At 31.3% G+C, this 17531-nt stretch overlaps 3 protein-coding genes across 4 annotated transcripts; 2 read left to right on the forward strand and 1 right to left on the reverse strand.

The window, feature by feature from the left end:
• The first annotated feature begins 266 nt into the window (after nt 1–266).
• On the forward strand, nt 267–2891 carry LOC107946415 (vacuolar protein sorting-associated protein 29). 2 transcript variants are annotated; one of them, XM_016880722.2, is made up of 4 exons: nt 267–403; nt 601–843; nt 1587–1724; nt 2453–2891. In XM_016880722.2, the coding sequence occupies exons 2-4, from the start codon at nt 712–714 to the stop codon at nt 2750–2752; spliced, it is 570 nt and encodes a 189-aa protein (XP_016736211.1). In that variant the 5' UTR covers nt 267–403; nt 601–711; the 3' UTR covers nt 2753–2891. The 2 variants fall into 2 exon arrangements, with proteins under 2 accessions (XP_016736211.1, XP_040962945.1); XM_041107011.1 differs by having other exon boundaries at nt 299–403; nt 553–843.
• Nucleotides 2892–6308: 3417 nt separating this feature from the next.
• On the forward strand, nt 6309–7964 carry LOC121224197 (uncharacterized). The gene has a single exon (XM_041107012.1). It carries the CDS (start codon nt 6399–6401, stop codon nt 7155–7157), a length of 759 nt encoding a protein of 252 aa, XP_040962946.1. The 5' UTR covers nt 6309–6398; the 3' UTR covers nt 7158–7964.
• LOC107946416 (ubiquitin-conjugating enzyme E2 2) lies at nt 7924–11268 on the reverse strand. Its single transcript, XM_016880724.2, has 6 exons — nt 10682–11268; nt 10358–10491; nt 10234–10259; nt 9550–9639; nt 8837–8925; nt 7924–8305 (listed from the first exon to the last, which is right to left on the reverse strand). The coding sequence occupies exons 1-6, from the start codon at nt 10748–10750 to the stop codon at nt 8177–8179; spliced, it is 537 nt and encodes a 178-aa protein (XP_016736213.1). The 5' UTR covers nt 10751–11268; the 3' UTR covers nt 7924–8176.
• Nucleotides 11269–17531: the final 6263 nt, after the last annotated feature.

Consider the following 17531-nt stretch of genomic DNA (forward strand, 5'->3'; position numbering starts at 1 on the left):
TAGTTCCTTCAATTTCTTGATAAAAAATGTAAGTCTTATTTTTAACACTGTTAAATTTTTTTGTTAAATTCAAGATCATTATTGTATTATTTTATTTCAAAATGTCACTGAATTAATAGAAGAATTCTAACGAAAATTGAATTTTTAAATCTGAAAAATAAAAGGATTAAATTTTGAAAAATAAAAGTAAGAGGAACTAAATTCAAAATGTATAAAGTGTACAGGGACTTAGAGTATATTTTAACCAATTCAAAATTGTGCTACAAAGTAAAAATAAAATAAATTAATGGAAAGATATTTCCAGGTTTTAGTTTTAACGGCGACGGAGTTGGAGGAATCAGTCTGGATTTGTTTATTGACTTAAAAGTTGGCGCTAATGGTCTCTTCTTCTTTCATTTTATGGGTAAATAACGATCCTTCCTTTAGAATTTCTTTATGATCTTCCACTTTTCTCCTGTTTGTTAAATTGATATTTGTAATATGTTGGACTATTTCTGGGTTTAAAAGCTGATAATTCCCATGTCCAAAATTCTAATTTTTGCATATGGGTAGTCTTGTTTTTATCAAGAAATTGCAGATAAATGATCTGGGTTTATGCAGATTCTCGAAGATGATTGAGTACTGAGAGAGAAAAGGGACTCCCCCCCCCCCCTTTCTTTGTGTAGAATTAAGGAAAGCTATTGACGTTATTGACTTCTTGCTGATAGAAGTATGGTGTTAGTTTTAGCAATAGGAGACCTTCATATTCCTCACAGGGCACCTGATCTGCCTCCAAAGTTCAAGTCCATGCTTGTTCCTGGCAAGATTCAGCACATCATTTGCACTGGCAATCTCTGTATCAAAGTAATCAACTTCACTCTCTCTTTTTTATGTTTATGAGATTAAGTATTTCTTTTGGTTCTATCTAATTATGGTATTGATACTTTTTTTGAAAAGATTTTCTAATGTTTTTTATGCTATATTGGGGTGTTACAGAAGACAAGTTTCTACAAAGAACATATTTATGTTGTTTCCAGTCCTAACAAATGATGTCTATGTTGAGGGCTGAGTTAGGGGTGGTGATACATTTAGATTAACTACTATAATTTTCCGATGTGTACCATCAATTGTGCTTTTGTGCTTTTATGCAGATTGTTGTTTATATGTTTAGCCGTAGTTCTATCTTTTATAGATATGTAATGAACATTTTATTAGTAACACCAGACGCTAGTGGCCTTGTCTAGTTACTGAACTGCAAAGGCATCTTGAATATGTGGCTCGAAACTTGTTATGCTACATGGTCGTTGTAATTGAAAATGATAGTCTATATGCATCATCGACATTTTGTGTGATTTCTTCAAGTCTACCAGAAATAATTTCATAAACTCTGTTGTATTTTTGTATCTTTTTTTTCTAATTGATTTGGCATCACTTTTCCCTTTTGTATGAGGGTTGACTTGTACTTTACCTGCTTTCAGGATGTCTCAAAACAATATGTTTGCTTTGTAGTATTGTAGATTGGTTATAATGTTTCCCTTGTATTTCCTTTCTCACAAGTGCCTTAGACTGCAAGTAAAGTTATTCTTTTACATGGATTTTATGACCAGGAAGTTCATGATTACTTCAAGACTCTGTGTCCTGATCTGCATATTACTCGAGGTGAATATGATGAAGATTCCCGTTATCCAGAGAACAAAACACTGACAATTGGTCAATTCAAGCTTGGGATATGCCATGGGCATCAGGTTTCTACCATCCTGTTTGTTTACTTTCAAATACCCTCAATCTGAGCGTAAAAATAATTGCTATCAAATGACGTCCTAATTAAGGTTTTTGTTTTGCATTACAGAAACATGTGATGTATTTAGTTCCTTATTTTCTGTATGTGTAGTGGCCATAGATAATATATTTGGGTCCCAAGCTTTTTACATTTACAAACATCTTGCATTGCTAAGTTTTACTTTCGTGGACCTCAATATTGTACACGCAATCAGTTTTGGTCAATGGATTGGCAATGGGACGAAACTGTGGAGAGCTTTTCATTGTTCCTTTGTTGATACCATTTCATGTTGGATGCAGGAATAATGTTTGGGATTGAGGGGACTTATAGTGTGAAGCTATTTTACCGTGTCATTGACATGTCTCAACTTTGTTCTATAATGTGTAGTTTACATGCTTAACCAACCGACTTCTAAGTCCTGTCTTAGCAAAGAGAAAATGTGGAATCCCGGTGCTTCATGGTCACTCAAATGCGGGAGCTTCTCCTAACTAGCTTTAAATACACTTCTCTGGTGCTAGATGGTAGATTTCCAGAGACATAAAAGCTTTAAGCTGGGCTGCATTCTTGGAAGTATTTCAAATTGTTTGATAGCAAGCTTTTAGTTGCAGCCCGATTTATCATAAATATATGCCCCTATGGTTATGACACCAGTTAGCAATCATTGATTGTTCCTGGCTTTTGAACTTTGTACAGGTCATTCCATGGGGGGATTTGGATTCACTAGCAATGGTACAAAGGCAATTGGACGTGGATATCCTTGTAACTGGTCACACTCATCAGTTCAAAGCATACAAGCATGAGGGTGGTGTCGTCATAAATCCAGGCTCGGCCACTGGTGCATATAGTAGTTTCACCTACGATGTTAACCCGAGCTTTGTGCTCATGGACATCGATGGCTTGCGTGTTGTGGTATATGTGTATGAACTCATCGATGGTGAAGTTAAGGTCGACAAAATTGATTTTAAGAAGACAGCCACTGCTTCTGCACATTAAACCAATTCTTGTTGTTGGATCTTGCTCTGTTCATCTATTTGAGCGAATTGTGAATTCAATTAATTAATCTGGTTTAGAAGCAAGACTTGTAATTTGAAATCTGTCCGTTGAGGAATAATTATTTTGATGTTTGATTTTATTACTAATTTTCGTTTCATTATAATTAATTAATTTTTTATACAAAAGAAATTTTATTTGTGTTGTTTAAAACAAAAAAAAATATTTTCTTATCAAATATTTATAGAAATTTGACAGCACTGATATGACATATATAATTTACACTAGATATATGTGATATATATCTATGACTAAAATATTAATAAAATGTTTTTATTTCTATTTATTTTGGAGTAAGTTTTTATGTTTTTATTCTAGGTGACAAACTAGAATTCAACTAGAGGTGCTCATGGATTAAATTAGATCAAATTTTCAAATTTGAGTTGGTAAAAAATCGGTTCACTTTTTGTTCAAGTCTGGTTCAATTTTAAAAATTAAACCTAAGTTTGACCCGCTTGTCCATATTTGATTTTTTTAGATTAATTTTTATTAAAAATAATTTTTTTAAAAATATAGTACACTAAATATACTAAAAAAAACCTTAAAATGAAACTTTTCTAATACATTAAGAATGCATTAAAAAGTATTTATATTAAAAACACTACCATAAATATAATAAATATTTTATTATATTTAAAAAAACTACCATAAATATTTTATTGTATTAAATATAATTTTAAAATTTTATATTTTGGGTTGAATTATTTAGATGGGTAAGTTCTTTTAGGTTTTGGGTAATGAATTTAATTGTTATTGGGTTAGTGATTTAATATAAATATATATAATTATTTAACATATATAATTAATATAATTAATTTTTATAACATAATATATTCAGGCCGGGCTTAAGCAAAAAAAAAAATTGTCCAAGGCTCAGTATATTTTTTCGGACCTCATACTTTTATCCAAACCATTTTTTTAACAGATTTTCGGACTTTGAAAAGTGGCTCGACCTATGAGCAAGTCTAAATTCAACTCTTGTTTTATAATTATTCCACTAAAAAAAATAAGAAACATCCATAACACTTCTATATATTAATGAAATAAGTATAATTTAAATCTTTTAGAGCTTATAAAATATAAATTAATATAACAAATGATAATTAAATTATAAAATAAAATCGATTAAAAATTAATTCGATTGATATCATTATTATTGTGATAAGGTGGTGGTTAAATTTATTCGAGGATTGAATAATTCATCTAATCTAAACTCAGTTTGGTTTAGTCTAAATTCAATTTAAATAATAAAAATATTTTTTAAAGAAACTTTGCATGTGACCCCTTGAGCTAACCCAATCATGGAAAGCTGTTGTCAATGGCAATGAAATCAGCAACTTGATTTGCTGATCAGGAAATATGCTCCCTATCTTCTTTTGTCACCTACATTTCCAACTTTCGCATGATAATCCATGCAAACTTCATACCAATTTTCTGAATTTTTATAATTTTTTGAGTACTTTCATTTTTTAAAAGATATTATTGATATGATAATAAGACAAATACACATAAACTATCATGTCAATATCATTAAAAATATTAATATTTTAGTTAGTATTTTTATAAAATTTTTTTACAAATACTTGTAAATTTTAATAAAATTGAAACATCATTTCGATTATAAAATTGTAACATCAAATTATATAAAGGTAATTTTAATGTTAAAATCAAAATTATGTTTTAAAAAGTAAAATGGAATTATATAAGTGGTGAATAATTGGTAGGTTGATTTTTTTTTATTTCGCAAGTAATATTAAAAAGTTGCTATGCGTATTTCTTTTAAATATATATTTTTAATAATTTATTATATCTTTATATGACACTTCTCAACCCCTAATATTATTTGTGAAGTTTAAAAGTTTTATTGAGTGTGCCAAATATTTTTTTTATATAAATGGAGAGTTTTATTTTTATTTTTTAAAGAAAGTCAATAATGAAATATTTGAACCGGATTGAATCGGGTACCAATCAAGGTATGGGGTCGAGGAAAGATATTGGATCAGTTGATCCAACAACGGGTACGGATTGGTTGAACAGTTGAATTAGATTTTTTTATTATTTTTAATTATTATGATTTTTTAATGACATATTTAATCAAATTGAATGGACCAATTCTAAATACCTTGAAAAAATGTAAATTAAACCAAAACATTAAATACAATTAAGAATAACAATTTTGATTAATAAGTATTAAGTAATAAAAGTAACATTAATGACCAACAAAACAAGGCTCCTTTATACTTCAATGACCAGGCCTGCAGCGCGGCATAAGCCTTGACCGGTCGCCACCTTAAAATAAAAAATTGTATGTAATAGTAAAATTAATCTTTTTAAAAATATAAAACTATAAGCTAAACTCTCAAAAAAAATCATGTAATTAAATTCTGCTTTATTCTCCCTGAAAATTTTTTTGCTTCCCATGCAGGTTTGTATTTAATTTCCTCTCCCTTAATTTGTTAAAAAAAAAAAGAATACCTTGACATTTTTTTAAATTTTGTAGCTAAACTTTTTTTAGGCCCAATTTGGTACTTGGACTTGACATTTTTTCCTAATTTGATACCTAAGTTTTGTTTTAGGTTCAATTTAGTACCTAAATTTACTAAAAATTATGCAAAACACTAACGGTGTTAAAAAAAATTTATGCTACAAAAATATTGTCAGTGTTACAGGAAATTCATGTTAAAAAAATAGGTATTGTGTTATGCTTAACGAATTAATATTAAATGAGAAAAAAAGATTTTTTAAAACCCCAAATTAAAATAAATTCATTATTTTCAATTAATAAAATAATTAATTAATTAAATAAAACTAAAAGTAATTGAACATATAAAAAAAATATCATATCATTTGTCACATGCCGGTAATACATTGGTTATTTTGCTACTTCATAAAAAAAATATTGTTAGTATATTGGAGTAATTTGTAAAACGTTTGACAAGTGCCAAATTGAACAAAAAAAAGATTAGGTACCAAATTAGAAAAAAGAGTCAAGTTCAGGTACCAGATTGGACCCCAAAAAGTTTAAGTACCAACTTAAGAAGAAGTGTCAAGTTTAGGTATCAAATTAGAAAAAAGTGTCAAGTTCAAGTACCAAATGTTATATTAAGCCTTAAAAAATAACATTATTGAAATAAATTAAATCAAAATATGTTAAAATTAAATTATTTTTATTCATATTTAAAGTAACAATAAAAAAAAGTTCACGTAAATAGATATAATTTTGATAGTAAAACCCTAGTTACTAAATTTGGAGAAATTCATTTTTAATTTGATTTGGATGACTAAAAGAGTTGATTATGTATGATTAAAGATTAATGATAACCAATAAAATTACGAGGGTAATCCTTTTATGTTTGTTCAAATGCCAAGTAGGTTAAATTTTAAAAAAAAAATTTATTATTATATGTTTTTTTTAGTTATTTAGTTAAGACAAGAGACCTGATAAGCATATATTAATGAAGATATTAGTATAAATCTCGATCGTCCAATCCCTTGTTTCACTACACCGCCATTCTCATAGTTCTATAAATACAATTACTAGTGATACTTCCAATCTTCAAAAACATAGCTTCTTCCTAAAGTTTCTCCCATGGCTTCCTATTCCTCGTCCTTTTCGCATCAGCGTGATGGCCTGTACAATGATGTTTATCAACCCCGTACTAGGTCAAAACGTCTGTACCCCATTCCCCAATGCGTTCAAATCGAAGTAACCATCTCCTTCAATCTTATAACCCGCCACCATCGCTGCTTAACTGATCGACTCGTCACTGTATCCGACACCCACTTCCGTCAAGAATCTCGTCGTTTCGACCTCCAAGTTTTGAGAAACCAGGATCAGGCTTACCAAATCCTTGGTGCCATGTTGAGAAGATTCCCAATCGGCCCCACATCTCTTACTTTTGACGTTGTCATTGATAAGATTATCCGACACGGACTTCGAATCTCAAAGTGGGGTTCCAACATGGGTCGTCAAGTGTTGCCTGTACGTGCGAAGTTATGGGAAATAGTTACGCGTCACTTAGTCGACGATAGAGCTTTGCTAAGAAGGGCTTTGGCGGAATCTGCATTACTGACCAACAATACCATGGTTCCAGCGAATGAAACATCGGTTAAGAAAATGCTGAAAAGGGTTCGAGTTGAAGACAGAGATCAACGTCAAGATGTTCAACAAAGTACCAAAAAAAGGCGAGTGGAAGCTGAAAGTTGCACTATATGTTTAGAGGAAATCAAGGTCGGTTCATCCGCTTCTCAAATGCCTTGTTCTCATATGTTTCACAGTGGTTGCATCGAGAAGTGGTTGAAACAAAGCCATTATTGTCCTCTTTGCCGGTTCGAGTTGCCAACGTGAAAGAGTTTTGGAGCTTCGGATTTGCTTTCTCTTGTTTCTTGTTCGTCAACATATACTGTACTCCTTGAAAAAAAAATGTTAATACTTGCACCAGTTTTTACTATGAATCGGTTTTGGTTATTTTTTATTACTTGTGTTTCAAGTAATTCCTATTATTTGTTTATTTGTTCATTCAAGGTAAACATATTGTAGTTATTGGAAAACATATAAATGGAAGACTACTGATCTTTTGTTATGATTTGCTTCTTTTTTTTCGATTGAAAGTTATTTTATTACTTCTGTTTCAAGTAATTGATAATTTTTGTTGAATTCTAACATGGATGGTTATTATTATGGAGATGGGCCAAATGGATGGCTTTAATTGTTAATTAAAGCTGTTAGTGGATGGAGATAATATATTGTATAATTTTATGGTAAGCAATTATGGGAAATTGGCGATTGCGCCTGGCATTTATGGGAACGATTTAAAGACCGATAATATATTGTTTGATTGTCATCTTACGGACAAATTGGCAGTGCAATATTCCCCTGTTATTTATGGTATATGAAACAGGAGAAAGTCTACAGTACTTGGATTGCATTCACATGCATTATTTCCTTTTCCTCTTGTATTTTAAGAGCCATAATTCATTATATAGCAGTATAGTTTTAATAACTGTAGCAAAAATAAACTTAGTATTTACACAAATCATCACCAAGAAGCTTCCCAATGGAAGTTTCAAGTTTGATTTACTTGGGACTTAGGGTTTATTTATGCTTGGAGTACTAGATGAAATATGCTGCCCAAGGAACAGCGTTCATTTTCTTAACACAAACAACATAATAAAGACAAAGTAGTTTGCAACACATTTGCGGTGTTCAATGTTATTTAGACAGGACATTGGACTATTTTTGACGTTCCATAGAAACCAAACCAAACGTTGAGCTATCAATCAGCAGTCCAACTATGCTTGACAGTCTCACATGCTCTCCTAATGTATCCACGCTTTGTTCTGACTATGGAAATCCAACATGAGAGATCAATCAGCAGTCCAACTCTGCTCGACTATCTCACGTACTCTCCTATTGTATTCGCGCTTGTTCTCACTAAACATCCGAGCAGCTTCAGAATTTGCAGGGGAATTAGGATTTGGATCACAAAGCAATGACTGCATAGACAAAATTAGAGGAGCTTAAACAACGATGCATAGAGAGAGAGAGGACCATAAGTGGTATGCATGTTAAATTCATCAATGCCACAGCTCCATAACAACCTATCTGGATTAGAACCAAGGTTTCCCATTTAGAAGCACCAACATGTTTAAGAAGGGAAGAAGTTATCTGCCAACTGTTTATCCTGAAGCCCAATTTCTATATGCTCTACGTGTGTAAACACACACCAGGACAAAGCTTAAACCTTATCCTATATGATGGATGAAAGTATTAAAGGTCTGAGTCCACTTGAATGACTGATGGGATAAATATATATATGCTCATTACAATGAAAGATCTAATAAAAAATGGTTGTCTGTAGAGCTTTGCAAAGGTAACTGGTGTTTTCACTTCCACATTTTTCATATGGAAGTTTACTACATGAGGCAGGTGGTTTTGAAGCAGATAACATAACAGCTTGAATTGGAAAAAATGATATTTTATCCTTAGATAGCCACAAATGAAAGCCTAAAGAAACGATGTCATACCTGAATAGATGTCAGTATTGCAGCTACATCATAAATTGGACTCCACTGATTTTGTAGAATGTCCAAACAGATGCTACCATCAGCATAAACTAACAAATTTAAAGGATAAATAGGGATCAGATCAAGAAAGCCTAAAACGGTTGCCTAACAATTATATAAAAGCAGAGATAAAACCTATTAATAACAAAGAAGATATAATATAGATATCAACCAAGAGAACCAGAACTAAATCTGAACTTGTAAATTTGCCAAGTCAACATCGGCTTTAAAGCTTCGGTTGCATGGATGGCCGGGTGCTTATAACACAAACAACTAACAAATGATGTCCTTGTGTTTCCTAAATATTAGCTCCTATTTGGAGATTCATAAACAAATGCTACATGCAGTTCTCCTTGAGAACCGGTTTTTGGAGTAGGGGGTATACCAATTCAGCAACCACAAGTATCCATCACTTTCTCGGTATTAGATCTACTCGTTCACAAGTATAGTTAAAAGATCATAGTATGATGAGTGACATAAGCACAAACGCTATAGTCTCACCCTATCTATTACACCTATAATGCAAGAAAGTATAAGTTTATCTAGCATAAATATGAAAAAAGTCAAAGCTTACAATAAAAAATTCTAAGTTGCATGGCATGCAAGAATAAAAGAAAATGTAAACTGAAAATGTGGATATAGCTAAAGGGAATAGGATTAGTCTAGAGGCTTACTATTTGGATGGAACATTCGGGATACAAAACGAACAGTTGGTGGTTTATTTGGATAATCCTCCGTAAACTGAAGAGTCAGCTTAAACGTACCTGAAAGAATAAAAAATATCAAAATAGACATTACTTTATAGTTGTTAGCAGTTTCCCTACATTATATGATAAAAAAAACCCAAAGCAATAGCTTAAATAATCCTGAACTACCATTCAAACTAAAACTCACAACAGAAATAAGTATGACTACTTTCCATCCTGGTTAGAAAGTTTAAAATGAAGGGGTTGTATGGCCGTCAACATCCTTAACAATAATCTTAGGGTCATTGAATTCGAAGATTTCACAAGGTTCTAGTCCATGAAAGATTGTTCCGCTTCTGCTTTACTACTGACATGAAAAATAAGTCTACAGGCCCATTAACAATGTCACTCCCCATTGAACAAATCTAACCTTCAGCTTTTTGCATTAAGTACCAGTTCATACAATTCTCAGAAGCTCTCTTCATCTTCGGGCCAAAACTTACTCCGTTTTAGAAAACAAATCCATCATTCAAAAAACCGCTCAGAAATTTTGAATAGATTACATCAACATATATTGAGCATAGCAACCTTCTAAAGAGAAGGTCAAACAAATCAACTAAACAAACATAGAAAAATTGATGCTTCAAACCAAAACACCAGAATTTACTTTACCTCCATCCCATGGGGTGTCATCAGGTCTGCAAATCCATCAAGTAAAGACATTAGCACAATTTAATAGAACTTTAATCTAAAAAGCAAGTACATAAAGATTCTCTAGTCTTATTTCATAATATACCCAAATATAACAGCATTCCAAAGCATAATGTTGTTATCTTGAGGTGCACCACTAATTCCTGCAGGAGGATCTTGCTGCAACCTCTTAAAATCCCTCATCAATCTCTTCCTTGCAGGAGTTGACATCTTCACCTCCTGTAAATTTAAAGGAAGCCAATCCAAATCAATACAAAGATGCACAAAATAAATGATAAAAAAGGCCACAGTTCTTTAGCATAAACAGCAAACGAATTAGATGAAAACCGGACTTCTACAACTAAACCGAGTTTAGAACATCAGTTCTATAGCTTCACATGTAAATTGACATTCAAATCTCAATATTTACTTTGAGGTGCATGCAAAGACCCGCCAAGTCACGAGCTACACAACAGGAAGAGACTGTTTTCAATCCCATAAGCTCTAGTTAACATCGCATGGTTCGAATTAAACTCTTCCAACTAGGAATCTCAAGCTCTAATCGCTGGGAAACATCAATTCGCACACCAATCATAAACGTTGATATTTTTATTTGCTTACAGATTACGCAATAGTTAAAAAAAAATCATACGGGGCATAAAGCACACTATTGCTTTTAAATTCTGCTCTGGACACTGATTCAGCAAATCACAACCATTAAATATGAAACTAAGCATAGAAAATCCAAGAGAATCTAAGCATAAAAAGTTAAAATTGCCATGGAAATAAGCTAAAAACACAAATCTAATTAACACCCAAGAGAAATCAATCCTAACCCAAGATCCGTAACCATGACAACGATAAAAAGCTTCAACATATCTTGGCAATCAAACAATAATTTTCCTTTGACATGTAATTACTAGACACAAATCTAAACAAAATTAAAGAAAAAAACAAGAAAAAAATGAACCTAAATAGAAAACAAAGAAAAAAAAAGGGAACAAAAAGAGATTTCTTACTTTCCGGGTAAACGCGTCGAGTTAACTAGGATTCTCTTAAAGAAAGCTTCACAATCACAACGAGTTAACAACAGGGGGAAAAAAAGGGTATTCCTTCCCGAGATTTGCTCAGGAAACAAACGGAAATTTTTATCAGAGAACCATTTTTCTTTATCTAATTTCTCCTCTCTCAATTAATTATAAACCAATTGATCCGAAGGAGAAGATTTTATTTTCCTTTTTATTATTATAAAATAAATAAAGAAAGGCGACGAAGGGTTAGCTCAGCAGTCCTCTATATATACTTCTCCTTTTTACTCTCTCTTTTTTCAATGAAAATTATTAATGAAAATTGCATTAATATTCTAATATTTAATATTTTTAAATTTCACTTATATTTTATTTGAGTGGGCCCGTGGTATAGCGAAATGACGCCATGCATAAAATATTCCTACGTGTAATTTTCTTTTATTATATACGAAAAGAATAATAATACGTAATTTAATTAGTTTTTCTAGAATGTTCATTACAATTGTGCAAAAAAGATGCTCCAATAATCAAAACTTCTGACTTGATGTCGGCTGGAAAATTATAATTTGATCTACAGAGCTTATGGTCAATGGTGAAATCATTGTTCTTACTTGATTAGTAACATTTTTATCTTGATTCAACTTCTAATCCAATCGTAATTATCAAATAATATCTATACCTATAGTTATAGTTAGCTTTACATTTCTTTTTTAATTTCTATATCATAATTTATTTTAAGTTTCAATTTAAGTACAGTAGCTATCATCTATAATTCATATCTATCCTCATGCATATAAAAGTATGAATTCAACCCACCATCATATTATTAAAAATTCACATTTAAAAATAAAAAAAAGTTAAAAATTTTATAATTTATTTAAAAATAATTATAATTATTAATTAAAAATATTGTACTAGATTAAAAAATAAAAATTTAATTATAAAATATAAGAAAAAAAAGTTAAATTAGTTATTAATATTTACCCCTTTAGTGATAGAAATCCAAATAGAGGGAGACGGGGATTTGCTCATTTTGATGTTGACAAATTCATATAATTTTTTTTTCTGTTTAGATTTTTGGAATAAATTAGAATTAGAATATATTCATTTGTTATGCTTCAACATTCAAATTTGAATAATTTTTTAAACGTGATAGTACATAGATACATGATTCAAAATTTAAATATATGAATTTATAATAAAAATATTAATTTAGTGATAAAATTATGTAAACTATAAAATGAACTAAAATATGACAGAAAATATTGTGAATCTCAAGTTATGAAAAATAAAATTAACATAACATAAATATACAAGCATGTGGAATTTTTTGTAAAATGAATTGCTTAATTTGTAAAAAAAATTATATAAATTTATAATACCTTTGCATATGAAAATAATTAAAATATTAGAGGAATACCTTTTTTTTTTCTTCTAAATCGAATCCTTGCTATAAAATATGCTAAATATGTTATGATTTAGGAAATGAAAAGAGTTTATATATATACACTCACAGTATTAAATTACGAAAAGGGTTTTTTATTAGAATATTGCATTTTTACTATCTATTAAAAGGTAAGTTATTTTGCAAAATACATTCTTTTAAAACTACTTTAATACCTGTGGATATCGATAGGGAAGTATTGAAAAGTACAATCAATAGTACCTCAACACCTATATGTGTTGAGTTCGTAGTGAAGTTTGAATAGGGGATTTTATTTGCTTGTTGTCTCAACTAAACTATTTAATGTATTAGAAGTCAGTAATTGTAGATGTCAATGTCCAATTTATAAATATTCCACCCATTTCTCTTTTCTTCTTACCCAAAATCCTATTAAACTCTCAAACCCTCCAAAAAGACTCGTTGAACACATTGCAAACTATGCCATCACCGTGATAAAAATTCCAATTCAATTATTTTTTAATTTTGTATTTTTTGCAAAAATATTTTTAAGATTTTGCTTTTGGTCATATTATTTTTTTTGGTTTTTTTAATAGCTAAAAGATAAATTGTTCATGCTCAACATAATTTAAAACTCTCAAAGGCCAATAAATGTATTAGAGACGGTTAGCTTATATGCAACATCTACGATGATGAAGTTCACTATGATACTGTAGTTGTTTGTCGCCTTGTTAGAAAGATAGAGACTGAAAACACATACATTCCATTTTCCATGCGGGGAAGCAGCTATAATGCTAAAATGTGTTGCTTTAATAACCAACCTTCTAATCGGTGGATAGACAATAATTAGAGCTAGTAACGCCGATGCAGTGTACAAGTGTCATCAGTTGTTAGGTACCATCTTGTCTAAAGATAAGCTAGAGAATGAGTTAGATGTGAATCAGGTGAAATTCATGCAGTTAGAGAGGCTTGTCCAACCAACCTCTCTACTACATGCAATTGTGGGGGAGATACATCGATGTGTTAGAGATTAGATGCTTTAGATGGTAGGGAGAGTATTGTTGCCAGACAAGTTTGTCAACAATGTTCATAGCATGTATTTTCAACTATTGGAGTCTTTTAATGCAATCGATAGATTTAGCTTATGTTCTACGACTCTGGCATATTTGTAGAGGATGCTCTGTAAGGTGATGTGAAAATCGAGTAACAAAATATTCTACAAACATGGGTGTGTATATGGATGTTGTGGTTAGTGTTCATCCTTTCACAACCATAGGTTTTCCCTATTGTATTGAATATTTAAATAGATTTAGGGGTCACTTGGATCTTATATATTAGAGAAGAGACATGACTTGGATGTGACAATAAATCAATTGACGAGCCAATGAAAAGGTATGTTGATGTTGTATTTGGATCCAATGCAATTCATTATTCCTATTAAATAATATAAATGTATTTGTATATATTTGTAGTTTTGGTGAATGTCGTACCTGGACAATGCAATGTTTGTCATTGTACTAAAGACAATTTTTTAGTAGTATGTGTTATTCAAGGCACAAGTGACCATCATCTGTTTTCACATTATGGAGGGGCAACACGCTAGCCTGGTGAAACGACAGCTTGAGTTAGTCCAAAATATTTTGGTAGACCCACAAAACATCAAGCAACATTGTTGAGGAGTGAATACAATGAATGTGGCGTTGAAGAATAATAAAGGTGATAAAAATGAAACTAGGTCGATAAAAAAACCCTCCATGTTTATATATTTTAACTTCTACCTCTAACCCTATTTTTAAAATTGTCCCTCTTTATCCATTTAAACTTACATTAAAAATAATAATTATAATGATAAGATATAAATAAATGATAAAAATAATTAGATTATGGCACAACAATGTTGTGGGTAGAAAACGTTCATGTAACAAATATATTTATAAAATTTTATGTAAAAATCAAACAAGACAAGTTCAAAATTTATCATGTGTGTATTCTTCTACAATTTAATATAAAAGACAAAAACACGCTAGCAATAATGCTAAATACTTCATTAAAAATGGTTTTGAGTAATTTCACTATTGAGTTGGAACTCAATAGATGAATGAACCAACTTAGCGAAACACTTAAATAATAGTAATAAAAACATTATAAAATAATAATATCAAAAGTCATGAAATTCAAGCTCAATTCAAATTTGATTCGAAGAAAATATGGTTACTACATCATTATCTTTCTAATAATATATATTTTGACCTCTTGATTTTATATTTTCAAATGGTTTATTAAAAAAAAGGCTGACTAACAATTTATTTAATTGGTTTATGTTAAGCTTTTCTTTAAGGTAATAAGATAATTCATCAAGCATCCATAACGTCATGGATTACATAATCATGAATAAAAGACAGGTAATTGAAATGAAAGTAAAAAAAAAAGAAAGAAAAAAGAATCAAACACAACTATGCACCCATGACCCATCTAGCTAAGTTGTCCAACTCTACTAAAAAAAGAAAATGAAATAGAAGTAAAAGTAAAAGTGCTAATAATGTTCCTAGCCTCTTAGAGGTGAATGTCGAGTAAGAATAAATCTGTGTCACTCGATCGGAGAATGTTTATCACAACAATGGAGTTCTCTTCAATCACAATGTCTGGTTAGCCTTTATCTCTAGAAAATTTGAATGCCAAGGTGAAGGCCCTCACCTCTATTAGGTTTGCAAAATAAATCTTTCTCAATGGTTCTATAAGCTCTCCAATGATAAAGCCATTTGCATCTCTTGCTCTCACTCCTCGTCCTACTCCACCATTATGATCTTTCTCAAAGTAAGTGTAGGACTCAATTTATGCCCGGGCCCAAAATTAAATGACCCATGTACAACAGGCCTAAAACGGCCCAAATTCTAAAAAACCTAGACGGCCCATTGGAGCCCAAAAATCAAGCAAGCACCAGGGAACCCTAGGGTTCCCTCCCCTCTCGCGTCGTTCCCCCCTTTTTCGGGCCACCCGAGGTGCTTCGTCCCGAGGTCTGCCTCCCCTTTTCACCGAAATGGCAAGGTCACCTCCGTTGACCTTGCCTAACCCTGCAAAACAAAGCCAAAAGAGGACAGAAACACAGAAATAAAAAGGAGAGAACCTTTGTAATCGGCTATAAAGCCTGAAGAAAAATGTAATCTTTAAACAACAAGAGAATACAAAACAGAAAAATCAATCAAAGCGTCAAAGGTTGATATTTTTCTTACTTCAAGCCTCTGTTTCTTTTTTAGATTTTTATTTTTCTTTTCGCGCACCGTGTAGATAAAAAATAACAAAATAAATATAGATAGGGGGTTTTGAAACGTACCTGAGGTTCGGACACAAACCACCGTCGGAGATCTTCTCCGTTCGTCGGGGTTACGGAAGCCTTTAGGGTTTCGCCCGGACCATGACTGAAAGGACGGTGAGGCCGAAAGGTCACCCTTCTATTTAGGGTTTATTTATTTTTTATTTTTTTAAAAGGAAGAGGAACCCTTCTCTAAAAAAACTATTTTGGGCCTTCCGGCGCGGCGGAGCTACGGCAGTGAGTGGCGGAGCCACCGTGCAAGCTCGCCAGCGGCTTAGGCCGGGCTTGAAAACCTAGAGAGAAGGGGGATAGTTTGTTTTTTTTAGAAGTTGGGGCTGAAATGAGGATAAAAAAAATTTTAGTTTAAATAATAAAAATGAAACGACGCCGTTTGGGCTTAGGTTTCAGAGACCAAAAACGGCGTCGTTTTGGTCTCTGACCCGCGCGGTGACCCAACCCGAGGGGAGGATCCGCGTGTTTTTGCCTCTTGGATTATTTGCGCAATTGGTCCCCCTGATTTTGTGGTGTTTTCAATGCAGTTTTTCGCGTATTTTCAATTGTGGCCTTAAATTTTTCTGTTGTTTCGATTTGGTCCTTAGACCGTGTGCTTAGATTCCGCTGGAACGGCACCGTTTGAGTGACATGGAATATTGCACGTTTGGTCCTCATTCTTTTGTAGCGTGTTTTAATTACCTTTTTTTCACTTTATGATTTGGGCCTTTAAATTTATCCCTGATTTCGATTTAATCCCCTCCGTTTTTTATTTTATTTTTCTTTATTTATTAATTTCTGTTTTGTTTATATTTTCATTTACCTTATATATATGTGTATACATTATTTTAATATGTACTTTTTTTATTATATATTATTGTTAAAACTATTGTACATATTTATTATAATCTCAAGTATATATATGAGTGAACAAGTTTTTATGATATATGTATGTACATATTTTTTAATTTTGTATAAGAATATATATGCACATTGTTATATCTTGGTTTTTTTATATTTATGTACATACACATGTTTTTATAATGAACATACTTATATTTTTTATATTTTAGCATTTTATAACCTATATACTATACATGTAGATACTTATATTTTATAACATATATATATTTTTCATATTTTTATAATTTTATGTATATACATACATATATAGTCCCTTTTTATGTACATACTTTTCATTTTATAATTTTCACCTATTTTCCTATTATGTTTGTTTACGTATTTATTTATATGCTCATTTTTATGCTTTAGTTTATTTATTTATTTATTTGCTATGGTATATGCATGATTGATTTATCTTATTATTCGTTTTTGTTCTTTTTATTATTATTCACATTATCATGTTTATTATTCCATCATGCATATAAATATCATATTTCAAAAAAGGGGAAAATATTTCTAATTGATGCAATATTTAGCGTTTGGAAATTCGAGGAACGTGCCCTAAGGTGCTGGGTTGCGATTTCTCGTTCAACCAAATGGCTTAATATCCTTTTCAAAAATCTCAAAATATGGCAATATTTTGCGT

The sequence above is a fragment of the Gossypium hirsutum genome, chromosome D12 (assembly GCF_007990345.1).
Source record: "Gossypium hirsutum isolate 1008001.06 chromosome D12, Gossypium_hirsutum_v2.1, whole genome shotgun sequence".
NCBI classification, from domain to species: domain Eukaryota; kingdom Viridiplantae; phylum Streptophyta; class Magnoliopsida; order Malvales; family Malvaceae; genus Gossypium; species Gossypium hirsutum.